This window comes from Oncorhynchus nerka, linkage group LG4, assembly GCF_034236695.1.
Source record: "Oncorhynchus nerka isolate Pitt River linkage group LG4, Oner_Uvic_2.0, whole genome shotgun sequence".
Lineage (NCBI taxonomy): Eukaryota > Metazoa > Chordata > Actinopteri > Salmoniformes > Salmonidae > Oncorhynchus > Oncorhynchus nerka.
In genome coordinates, this window is record NC_088399.1 from 40,814,934 (window position 1) to 40,827,311 (window position 12,378).

Sequence of the window (12,378 nt, forward strand, 5' to 3'; positions counted from 1 at the left end):
ACTCGCAATGGCTGCCTGGTATAGAATGTTCATTCAGATTATGTTAACTGATGTGGCTCATGCAATGGAATGTATTTTTTGTAATGTCAGTTGAGTTCAACATCAACAAATCACAGCACATATTGATGGGTACACCTCTGAATCAGAGGGGTTGGGTTAAATGCGGAAGACACATTTCATTTGAATACATTCAGTTGTACAATTGACTAGGTATCCCCTTTCCCTTTACTCCTAGGAGTTCACCCTTCATCACCTGCTTTTAAATGATATCAAACTAGAGGGTTCATATTTTCCAGTGATGAAGACATGTCTCATGGTATGGTGGGGTATGCTAATTGGGTCAACATTCCTGAATGTTTTGGCTTTCAGGTCCAAAAAGTTACTTTCTGACCACTTCTACCAATGGACCAATATTTATGGAAATTTTTGTTCAAATCCAAAGGGGTGTGGTCAAAATTTGATTGCAATCAAATGGAACGACCCAGTAGTGCTAGTGACGGCAGTAGTAATGGTGGTAGTTGTAGTAATGGTATTGTAGCAATGGGGTTTTCATAGGCTCTGGTTTAGTTATATTGACCTATTTTTGGGTGGTTAGTAGGTGTGGAGTTATTACAGCGGATTATAGTGGGTTAGCATAGTAGGCTAGATTGAGTAGTACAGCATCATAATCCATATAATGTGTCTTTAAACTCTCTAAATGTTTCCGTTTGAACATTCTGAAAGTTTTGTGGCAGTGATTTCAGTGTAGTATGTTGAAGCCTGTATTCCACCATTGAAATGAATGAGGATACAAGAGTGAAAGGTTGAGAATGTGACTGCTGAAGCAAGTCACACAAAATATTAAATAAATACTCTTATAAAATGGTGATTCGCGTCCCATTACAAAACAATATGATTAGAAGACAATGCAAGATATTTGAGTAAAGAAATCGAATAGGCCTAACCATTCGGTAAAATGTAGCATCCATAATAGTGTGCGTAGCACATAGAATTACATAAAGAAACCCTGGAGTAGCATCCATAACAGCATCATTAGTCATCTTTTGCCAACTGCCTTAGTGGCATCATGTTTAATTCCTGACTTTCAGTGCAACTCAAGCCTCCATGATGGCATTGCCCCAGGGAAACTGAAGGCCTGTCTTAGCATGGAATCCACTGTCTTTAGCTAATGTTGATAACCTATCTAGGCTATATGTTATAACATACTGGTGTTCAATTTCAGTGTGTTGAAACTGCAGTGTACTGAGATCTATACAGTGTTGCAGTGCAAGTTGCTGAAATAAGACTTGGGCAGGGATAGGCTACTTCAACGATATGCAAGACACTGACTCTCTCTCTATTCAGCATGTTTTAGACTCGATTCCTGAACAGTGTACACCGCAAAGCAGCGCTTCAGAAGGATGGACAGAATAGGCAGAAATCATGAGATGCAATTTGCCTTCGAAACCAACAAAAGCGTTGAATGTGTACCAGGGGTTGGGATAAATTTGAGAATTGAGATGTGCAATTATTGTAATGTATATTGTGTTTATTTAGGCTAGGCTATGCATTTGGCATTTTTAAAGGCCATTTAATTTTTCTATTCTATTTCATTTCAAGAACTGATTAAATTTACATAAACTTGAACAAGATGGCTGCTTAAGTTTAAAAATATACTGTTTTGGAGGCGATTTTACCATTTGCACAGGAAGTCAGGGATTAGCCTAATATTACGTCACTTCCTCACATCAAGGCATTCTCTTCAGGTTCTTTGGACTTCACTACCAAGTACCCAAGTGATATCCAAACGATCAGCAAGTTGAACTGTATGGTCTTGGGTTGTCAAAAGGACACAGATACCAGATTTAATGTCCCCAATGGACTTTAGTTTAAGAGTAGGCCTACAGATACATCCACACCCCAGACATCTCGCAGTGCTCTTCAGTACCTGAAAATGAGCATCTTCTCATGTCCATGGTCACACATTTTAATAAACCATACAACACCCAAAACAGACTGTCCCTGAGTACATTTAATCAGCGCCTCATATGTAAGGGGATTTCCTGCCAACAGATTTACCAAATTAAGCTGCTGCTCAAACAGACAGAGCTGTCAGTCACGCGACATATAAATCACTGGCAGGCAGCAGCCCTTACACTTGATCATCAAAAACTGGAATACTACAAACAGCATGGCACCTTTGAATTGCTTATCCACCTACATTGAAATGGTAATTGGGCTGGGTGTGTCCGATATTCAAATGTCAGGAATAGGATTACATCATGGCATTGAGTGAAAAATTGACAAATATGTGTGTCTGCCAATGACATAGCCTACTGTAATGTAGCCATATCATTCTGAAACCTAGGCCTGCCTCTGGCTTAAGCAGTACTGAATGTCATCATGCGTGTAGCAGCTACCTGACTGGTAATGACTGATCAATGTTCAAACATTGTGGCAGTTTGCGGTCTGACTGAAATGTCACATTTCATGTTCTCAGTCAGCATGGGCACCAAAACATTTCCAAAAGACAAGCCTCAATTCCTCCATCTCACTCACCTTCGGCCACTGTTTCTTCAATAGTGACTTGGTGCCGCCCTATGGTACATGAACGTCCAATTAAATTGCCACCTACATGGCTGGATCCACTGCTACCTCCTCCAGAACCAGGTCCTGAACTGACCAACTCCCGACGAGATGAATCAAAGAACTTCCTCATGATAACTAATCAGTCAGATGATGAGGAAATATTATCCTCACTTCAATCAAAACGACGCAGAATGCTCAAATGACGATGCAGAAAGGTCAAATGTCCTTATTTCCAGCGATGTCAGTTTCACAAATTAACTTTGTTTTCTGGACAAGGCCTAAGGTTTGTCTGACAAAGCCAGTCTTGTTGTTTGCAGATGCCAAAAACAGCAGTGATTTCTTCACCATTAGCTAACGTTAGCTGTCAATTATGAGCTATGCCCGAATAACCAGTCTCCCATTTGCTTGACAGACTAATATAGCTATAGAGATAAGATAGAAGCTAATATAATTCCGCTAAACCTTGTGCAGTATTCGACTTGCTCATCTTGGAGGAGGACATTTCTCCATCAGTGCAGCTATTCAGGGGGTTGTGGGTCCCTCCATCTCCGCGGCTATCTTAACGTTATGACATTTCATGTAGCTAAGGTTATCCTGTAAAAATTATGTCCGTTGTAATATATCCCCGGTAAAACGTGCCAATATTACACGATCCTTCCATATTCAATGTCGTTCAGCAAATAATGATTATTTCCAAGTATGCTACAAATTCATCATCTAGCCAGCTAGGCTACCAATTAGCCAACGTCAGCTAGCTTACTGCCACGAACCGCTACCTAGCTATTTCGCAACAGGAAATGCCTATCAAAATGACAGGAAATGGTAATTCCGAAAATGTACCAATTGTAGCTACTTTCGATCTCAGTTTGGTTTGATAGCTCCCTTAGAAAATATAGATAAGATATAGCTAGCTAGTCAGTTAGTATATGTTAGATGTACGCAAGATATACAAGCTTCGGCTACTTCGACCACACCAACATATCAGCAGCTACCGCTTTACTGCAGTGGAGTCATGGGATCTGTAGTCATGAGGTCTGTAGTGAGGGGGGCACACTGGTGGGGGCGCGGGTGAGCAGCCACTAGGGAGCATCTCTCAAATTAATTCATTTAATTAACTTTTTTTTCATTAGTATACTAGAATATGAGAATGGGATAACAGGCTATTTTCCTCTTGAAGCATAATAATACAATCAATAAGTTTGTGGTGGAGAGAGAGAGAACAAACAATATGGTACACGAATCACAATTATCTGCCATCACAATTAAGAATTGTAAAACATTTTTTTATAATAATTAAAAGAGAGAGAGAGAGAGTGTGTGTGTGTGTTCTTCACTGCAAAATATAATGTAGCCTGCCCTAGTGTAACCACAAAGGGGTGGGACCGAAAACTCCTCTTTATGCCTTCCACTGTTGCGTTTTAACGGCCGACGTTCGCAGAAGAGAGCTTCCTTTCGGTCTTCCTCATTTGAAAAGATAGGTCGTTTTTACTGTCTATAGGGTAAGTAAACATTTGTATGTAATTTTATAGGTTGAGGTTAAACGAGAAATATAGGCTCGATGTGTATTGTGTTGTTTTTAGCTAGAAGCTTTAGAATACCTACTATCTGACACATTCAAGGGTGTGTCTCGAACAGAAAATGAACTTCAAAAGTTATTATTCCGTTGCTGGCCGCCAGCAGACAGACATACATCGCCTCCTGCAAACTATATACTTATTGAATTGGGCCATAAGTTACAATCACAAGCGGCGCAACTTGGAAACTAACAATTAACTATAAGAACTGTGTTGCGTAACAATGTCTCCATATTTACCAAAGGTTTGTAGAGTCTGCGCAGTTGTTACTTTGAAAACTGCATTTCATTGATTGCATTTACTTCAGTGGGCTAATGTAGGTTACTAATATAGGCCTATTGATGTAAAAAGAGGTTCAGAAAGGTGTGACTTTAGATCTAGTAATGTTTTGATATGGCAGTGTGACAGAGGCAGGGGTCAAAAGGGTTCTTCTTGTGCCAGGTATTTCCACCCCAAACTGAGCAGATGTAGACAGCACATTTCTGAATGAGTTGTCATCCTTGGCTAATGAAGAGGCACAATATGGACAACACCCCTGGACTAAAAGGGACACTAAAAGGGACAACACCCCGGACTATAAAGATGCTGTCTCCTATTAATATAATAATTAACGACATAAACTATATTGAGTGACACCATGAAGTAAATCAGCTCTGACCAGAGATGGATTTTGTCTGATTTGGATTTTGGGGGAAGTGTTGTCGGCTAATTGTTTCAGTTGGTAGAGGTGATTTTTTTTTGGGGGGGGGGGTTGGAAAAAAAGCTAAAGTGTGTGTGTGTGTGTGGTAATGAAACATTAATGAGGGTAATGAGTATTTAACCCAGTCTTTCCTACTGTGAAAGCCCACCACATTGTTATTCTCTACAGAGCTGGTTTAGGTAATGTAGCAACAGGACCATTTGCTTTTGATCAACTGACCAAAGTGGGAATTAACAAATGTATGTAGATGGTCTATGTTTTGTTAGCCCATCTTTATCTGTTACTCAAGGGTCAGAGGTATTGTATGGATAATGGTAACATAATGCGCATCTCAGGAAAAATGCGGTATGTGCGTTTATTAACCATCCTGAGAAATAATATAACTGTTTTTCTTTCGATAGCTTTTCCCATCTCTCTTGCTCACGTTTGGAAACTCTATCTCACTGGCATAATGGCAGCGGTAAGTCTCAGCTCCCAAACGTGTCTACTGTAGTGTGAGTGAACTAAATGATTGTAGTGTTCAACATTTTCATACATTTGCATGATCAGATTTCCATTTGTTTGTTTTCGTTGCTTAGTATTGGAAAGGATTTAATTATCAACAGTATGTTCATTGTAGCTTGCATAAAACATGTATGATGTACTCTACCAATGAAATTGTCCAATTCAATTTTTACTGCTGTAATCCTACTGACAGCACAGACGAGAGCTTTTTGAAAGTAGCAGCCACAGTATACTACTGAGACTGACATATAGGCTACACCTATACTGTACATAATAAATGTGCGTTGCTGTTACTGAACAAACACACACGGATCTGTTGAGATGTGTATGTTTGTGCATGTGTGTACCTATAGCCCAGGGGTACTCAACTCTTACCCTACGATGTCCAGAGCCTGCTGGTTTTCTGTTATTTCACACACCTGATGTCCCAGGTCAAAATCATTCACTGATTAGAGGTGAACAATGAAAAAATGCAGTGGAACTTACAGAGGTCCAGAGTTGAGTTTGAGGGCGATCGCCTACGACTCAAAGTACAATATCCAAATGGTGTTGGATAGTGACTGGATAAATGCCAGCTGCTGAATTCATAGGGAGTTATATGTATGCCATTTTAATATTTGCCACTGCAGATTGGCAACCGTGGAACTGTGACTGAAGCCGCTGGCTTCAAGGTAGAGGAGGATGTAAACAGACTGAGAGGAGCCATGAAGGGGGCTGGTGAGTGATCCCAACATTCTAAGCGATGACTAGCCTTTTGTTTCTATGAACAATTCAGACATTCCGAAAACAATTTTGGATTAGTATGGTAGGATCCCCTTTCTACTGATAAATAGGTCTTTATTCTAAAATAGTTGTACGTCTTTCCTTTCAACGAAAGCTTCAAAAAGACCTTCCTGTTGAACTGTATGCTACCAGTACTTTCACATCAGTTGTAATTATTCTAGAACTCTCTACAGGCCCTCTACACGGGACTGTAGTTACTTTCCATTTCTAAGACCTCATTCATTCCTCTGTGTGGCCTGGGAGTCATTTCTTTCCTTCTCCAGTATACTTGACTCATCTTTTTTTCCTTTTTTCCCCTCCATTTTCATAATTATTTTTGCCTTCTGTTCTAGTCAAAAGTTACTGTACGATTGCATAATCTTTGCACCTGTGTTATATTTTGTGTCTATGCTTTTTACACGTCTATGCTGTAGGGATACAACGCAGAAAATACAATGAGCATTGTAAGAAGACAAGTTACACGCCGTTAAACACAAGCCTACAAGATAGTATACAGCCTGTGCAATTTGTTTCTGAATGGGTGAATCTTAGCTCCACATTCGGGAATGCTGATGCTGTTAGCTAGATGTAATAGGTTTCACCTGATTCTAGTGTGAGATGCATTAGAAACAGATGGCACATGCACTGAGAACCAACTGTGCCTGTGGGACCAGGGTTTTTCCCAGGGTGAGAGAGGAGCTTGGAAGCCAGAAGTATGTCTGTTCAACATCCAGGTTGAAATCTGGAGTTCTTTGTAACTGTGTGATATCGGGGAGATATTTAGGATATTTCAATGGTGATTGATGCAGTTTTATCAACAGCAAGTTAATTTACCTAATGGATCAGTATAATGTGAAGGTATACAGTAATGTAACCCTGTGATGGTTTCTTATAGGCACGGACGAGGCAGCTGTCATTGAGGTCCTGGCACGTCGTAGCATTGCTCAGAGGCAACGCATCAAGGAGGCTTACAAGCAGACCGTGGGGAAGGTAAGTGTTCTGCTGATTTATGCCTGTCTTATTACATTTCTCATATCACCGTTTGAATTATCAGACTATTCTCAAAACCTTCCCAAATCTAAACACCACCAGCTCCAGTAATTGGGGGGGGGGGTGTATTTAATAGTTTATAGTGACAGGAGAGTGCAGGGGTTGTGTAAATGGTTATATTTATCATGTGATCAGTCATGGATGGATATACTACAAAGCAGGATCATGGAGTTAGCCAGCTAACTGGCCTAAATATTCTGAAATAACTTTTACTTTTTTTTTAAGATAAGCTTGAAATGGGCATTCTCTAATTGACTCAACAACCAAAAACACATGTCTAAGTTTTGCTTTCTTAATGAAGTGGAAAATCAACAAATATTTCTGGCAATTTTTTAAATTTTAGCTGGCTAACTTATTAATGTGTTATAGTATACCCTTCTGGTGTGTGGCTTTGTGTGTGTGTTTTTATGGGTGTGGTGGTGTCTGGTGTTATTGGTAACATTGTGCAGACAGTTGGTGCCTCAGGTTGATCATTAACTCTTACACAAAGATGGTTATGTGTTTCAGAGAATAGAGAGAAGCTTGTCTACATGAGGGTTGAGGTTAACCTGATTTTTAATTGAAGACCAATGTCAGTCAGGACACTGCACTTTGTGTTTAAGTGAAGTAGGGAGATTATAGAATGACAGGCCCCATGTTAAACGACAACTAAACTCGACATTTAAAACTAAAAGGGAAGTCTGATCAATGTCTACTCTATTGACACTATTAGATAGGAGCTGGCACAGTCTGGCATACAATAAATCATTGATAAAGTTATCTAAAAGGTTCCCATGAATGAGGAAGCTTGCCACAGGGAAGGACAAAGATTGCTAGTGGAATCCTCCTGGTCAGAAACAGTGAGTCATACAGTGCACGGGGACGCCCACAGGCAGGCTCATGAAGAAGCTGAATGTGTCTACTACAAACCTTCTGTGTACAGCTCTTTCGCAGCCACGCCCTTCTGGAAGCAGACTCGTATCTGGAATGTCTGAAGCATTTAGTCTGACAGATTAAACATTTTGAAAGCCTTGTTTATCACCTCTGAGATACGAGTGTAATGAGAGAAGTAGTGTATGCTTACTTGAGCACTAGGCAGGAGATTGTGTCAGTCGGGGCCCATTTTAAATGTCTGTGTCTCTGTCCCTGTAGGACCTGACCGATGATCTGCAGGGAGAGCTGACGGGGAACTTTGAGAACGTGGTGCTGGGCCTCCTGATGACCGCTCCTGTGTATGATGCCTACGAGCTGAGGAACGCTATGAAGGTCAGAGGTTATTACTGCTAGAGACACCATCACAATGGGGATTGATGTAATGCTTTCAATACTGTAACGCTTTTCAATAGCTATTGACATTGTATCGGGCTATTCACCTCATCCACAACCCATAAATGTGTTGCATCACACTACTCTTTGAGGTACTTACATAGCTCTCCACATCTCTATTTTACTGAATGCTAGGGTGCTGGAACAGAGGAGGCTGCTCTCATTGATATCCTTGCCTCAAGGACGAACGCTGAAATTAGAGCCATCACAGCGGTGTACTTCAAAGGTAGTAGCTACACAGTACACAGCCTTTCTGTGCCATGTATTGAGTCTCCACCTGTAGAAGAGGTATCGCATACGGTGTATGGTACAAGTCAATACTTTAGTATTGATCACTGTATATGAAGAGGAAATCTGATCTAGGATATCAGTGTCTCACCCTCTTGAGAGTGTACGGGCAAACAATGAATCACATAACATGAACACAATGCATGATATGAATGATTTATTAGTGTCTTCTATAGAGCAATATTCAACTTTTGTTGCCGGCCATAGCTTTTGACAGGGTGTTCACAAACCGTTTCAAGTGTTGTGTGTTATAATTGCAGAGTCAGATCCCTGACTGGGTCTAAGGTCATTCTTAACTCCTACTTTTTGCTTAATTGTGTGTGATGGCAGATTATGAAAAGAACCTGGAGGAAGATATCGATGGTGATACTTCCGGAATGTTCCAGAGGGTTCTGGTGTCTTTGCTCACGGTGAGAATAGACCGTGACAATATTGAACTCTCTGAATACACACCTGGTTGACCTTCATATTCCAACAATCAAAGGAAAGCCAACCAAACTACAGTACATGAATTGTTGTAAAGGAAATAGTCACTCCCACTTCACTTCATCACTTGGGTACAATTTAACACATAATGGATGTTTGTAGTTTTTAGAGGCCTCTTATGGCCAGGTAATGGTCATGTCATTGTCTGACTCTTTGCTAACATGGCCTCTGTGTCTGTCCTGTGACTGACAGGCGGGGCGAGATGAGAGCAACACTGTGGATGAGGCCCAGGCTGTGAAGGATGCTAAGGTGAGAATATGGACCCAGAGAGGAGGTGACCTGGCTCTGTCTATCTCGCATAGTAGCACATGCTGGGGTATCAGGATCACCCCACGGTTAGGAAGATGAACAGTAAGATCAACTTTAGACATAGTTTTTAAAAACATAATCTCACATCAAATATGTCCCAAAACAGTCAGTGTTGGGAGATTTTCTGTTTGGGTTTGTGAAGTACTTTTGCCGTGGGTTCTCAGGATATCTACGAGGCTGGGGAGGCTCGTTGGGGAACAGATGAGGTCAAGTTCCTCACTGTGCTCTGTGTGAGGAACAGAAATCACCTACTCCAAGGTATTGTCCCCACAAAAATATTTCAGTGTATATTCATTTAGCAGCGGTACACCACCGTCGCCCCAGTGGTACACTCCCAAAATATTTTATCATAATAAAATAAGAGATATTTTTACATTTCTGTCGAGACTCACGTTTAAGATCAGAGTAACAAGTTACACATCACCAGAAGTGACCTTCTCACAGTGTACTTGTTTGTTGTTTGTTTATTACGCTTTTACACTTCTCTTCAGTTAAGATACTTACTTCCACACTGACTTTGGCACAAAATGTAATGCACAAACACTGTTCTGCTGACCTGTTCTGGTTATTTCAGGAACCAACATTGTCATGTGCTTCTTACTCACTACAACAGTATGATTGATTCCATATCTCTCTCACATTGTCTCAGTGTTTAAGGAGTATCAGAAGATCTCTGGGAGGGACATCGAGGACAGCATTAAGAGGGAGATGTCTGGCTCTCTGGAGAATGTCTTTCTGGCAATAGGTCAGACGGATCCAATTTGTTTCAGTGCCTCTTGTAATAATGTACCGAAGACTGATAAGACAGAGTCCAATCAGTTCTGATGAAAATAAGCAAAACTTAAGCTTGTTGAGCTATCATGCCTGATGTATCGATCTGATTTAATTTTTTTTGCAGTGAAATGCCTTAAAAACAAGCCAGCATTCTTTGCAGAGCGGTTATATAAATCCATGAAGGTAAAGATTTTGAAATTGAGACTTTTATTAACACACCTCCCATGGAGGTGTGTTATATCTGTTTACACTTGTGGGTTATCAGACTGAATTCATCAGAATGTTGACCGCTCCTTCCCTCCTGTCTTTTCAGGGTCTGGGAACTACAGACAGCATACTGATTAGAATCATGGTGGCCCGGGCCGAGATTGACATGTTGGACATCAAGACCGAGTTCTTGAAAGCGTACGGCAAGACTCTCCATTCCTTCATCAAGGTGAGACCCTGGTCACGAGAGATGAAGTAATGGTTTGTCTCAGTAAAAGTTAGATTTGTCCCCATTTCTTTCTGTTATTTTGATGTAATCTGAGTGTTTCTGTATTGTTTAGGGAGACACATCTGGAGATTACCGCAAAATCCTGCTGGAGCTATGTGGAGAGTAGGACGTTGAACATCTAGGACATCGTTCAGCGACGACTTCACTCTGCAAAAACACCATTGGTGCCTCTACTATCTTCTGTTTCCTTTGCTTAAAGGTCTCTCAATATCCTCTGCTCTTCTGTAGCCAGAGCATTTTAGACTGACCATGATGCCTTTATTCACAGTTTGTAATACTGATTAAACCAAAGACGGGTGACATTTTACACCTGCTTGCATTCTCTTTATTGATCCCCTGTTGCCACATCTCAGGAAGCATAAAATATGGACTTTTTGAACCTCTGCCTCCCAACCGCCATCTCAGCAGAAAGCCATCTTCATCTCTTAATGTTTGAAGTCCATTTAATTAATTTGTTTGGATGGCTTGTTCATTGAGTCAGCTCTGAGTCATTTGATTCAATTACCTTAATTGGATGTTAGTCTGATTTTGAAGGCAAAGTATGTCGTCATCTTTGTGCCTAGACCCTGTCCTCGCATTTCAAGGCTGCGCTGAGACTTTCACTCAGGTAATCCCAACCATAAATGATCCGCATTCTCATTCTACCACAGGCCCGCGCAACAGGTGACCCTCATTGACTTGTTTTAATCCACTTTAATCCACTTGTTTTAATCCATCCAATCTTGTATCTATAACAATTCAAACTAGCCCTGTGGAATTTTCAGATAAGGGGTTACCAACTGAGCAAAGTAGGTCTATGCTTGTATTAGAGACTCCGTCTGGTCTGAAATCCCGCAGCTGCGGCATGCCAGAAGTTTCAACTCTTGCTTCTTAAGCCAACATGGACATTCTGGTAATATCTGAAACATAATAAGACTATGCCGGATGTGTATCTGGCTGGTTATGTTTTTTTTTTTTTAGATCTGACAGTTGATGGATGTGTTGCCATATTTACAAAGGACAACTTAAATGTTTAAATGCCAGCTTCTGATAGGCTGAAAGAGATTTAGCTCAATGCAGATATAACTCAGTTGATAAATTAACCAACTCGCCCCAACTTTAAACACCCTGAAAAATCTACTCTTTTAGATATTATTTTGACAAATGCTCCAAATGGAACTTTTGGTAATTAGTGGCCATTGTCTCGTTGCTTGCATAAGAGATGCAAAGCTACCTATATCTCACTCTTGTATTATTACAAAGATAAATTATAGGCAACAATTATTTTCTGATCTGGGATTGTGTGAATGGAAGGTTGTGTCAGATATCTCAGACTTGGATCGGGCCCTACATTTTTTTTACTTCTTTGCTCAACTCTATTACAGATAAGCCTGATCCGTTCAAGAAACTAAGGGTAAGGGATAGAGCTAATGCCTGGTTCATTAACTATCAGAGACATTTCAGAAGATCCATTTAGCTTGGGTTAAGGCTAGGCTGACTGATTCTATGTCTGACTGGCAGTCCTTCAGACGCTTAAGAAATAGATGTCTATCCCTGGTTAGAAAATGAAAATCGACATAATT

At 40.6% G+C, this 12,378-nt stretch overlaps 2 protein-coding genes across 9 annotated transcripts in view; one reads left to right on the forward strand and one right to left on the reverse strand.

The window, feature by feature from the left end:
- The window catches only part of LOC115124474 (AP2-associated protein kinase 1-like), a 31,039-nt gene extending 27,480 nt beyond the window's left edge, over positions 1-3,559 (reverse strand). For all 8 annotated transcript variants that reach the window (XM_029653942.2, XM_029653916.2, XM_065017522.1 and 5 more), the window contains exon 1: positions 2,539-3,559. In XM_029653942.2, the coding sequence (XP_029509802.1) occupies positions 2,539-2,698 (160 nt within the window). In that variant the 5' untranslated portion in view covers positions 2,699-3,559. The remainder of the gene's footprint in view (positions 1-2,538) is intronic.
- A 399-nt stretch (positions 3,560-3,958) lies between these two features.
- Positions 3,959-11,123, forward strand: LOC115124527 (annexin A4-like). The gene is made up of 13 exons (XM_029653966.2): positions 3,959-4,067; positions 5,244-5,302; positions 5,976-6,063; positions 7,004-7,098; positions 8,290-8,403; positions 8,599-8,689; positions 9,082-9,161; positions 9,430-9,486; positions 9,711-9,804; positions 10,196-10,291; positions 10,445-10,503; positions 10,634-10,756; positions 10,869-11,123. Exons 2-13 carry the CDS (start codon positions 5,294-5,296, stop codon positions 10,920-10,922), a joined length of 960 nt encoding a protein of 319 aa, XP_029509826.1. The 5' UTR covers positions 3,959-4,067; positions 5,244-5,293; the 3' UTR covers positions 10,923-11,123.
- Positions 11,124-12,378: the final 1,255 nt, after the last annotated feature.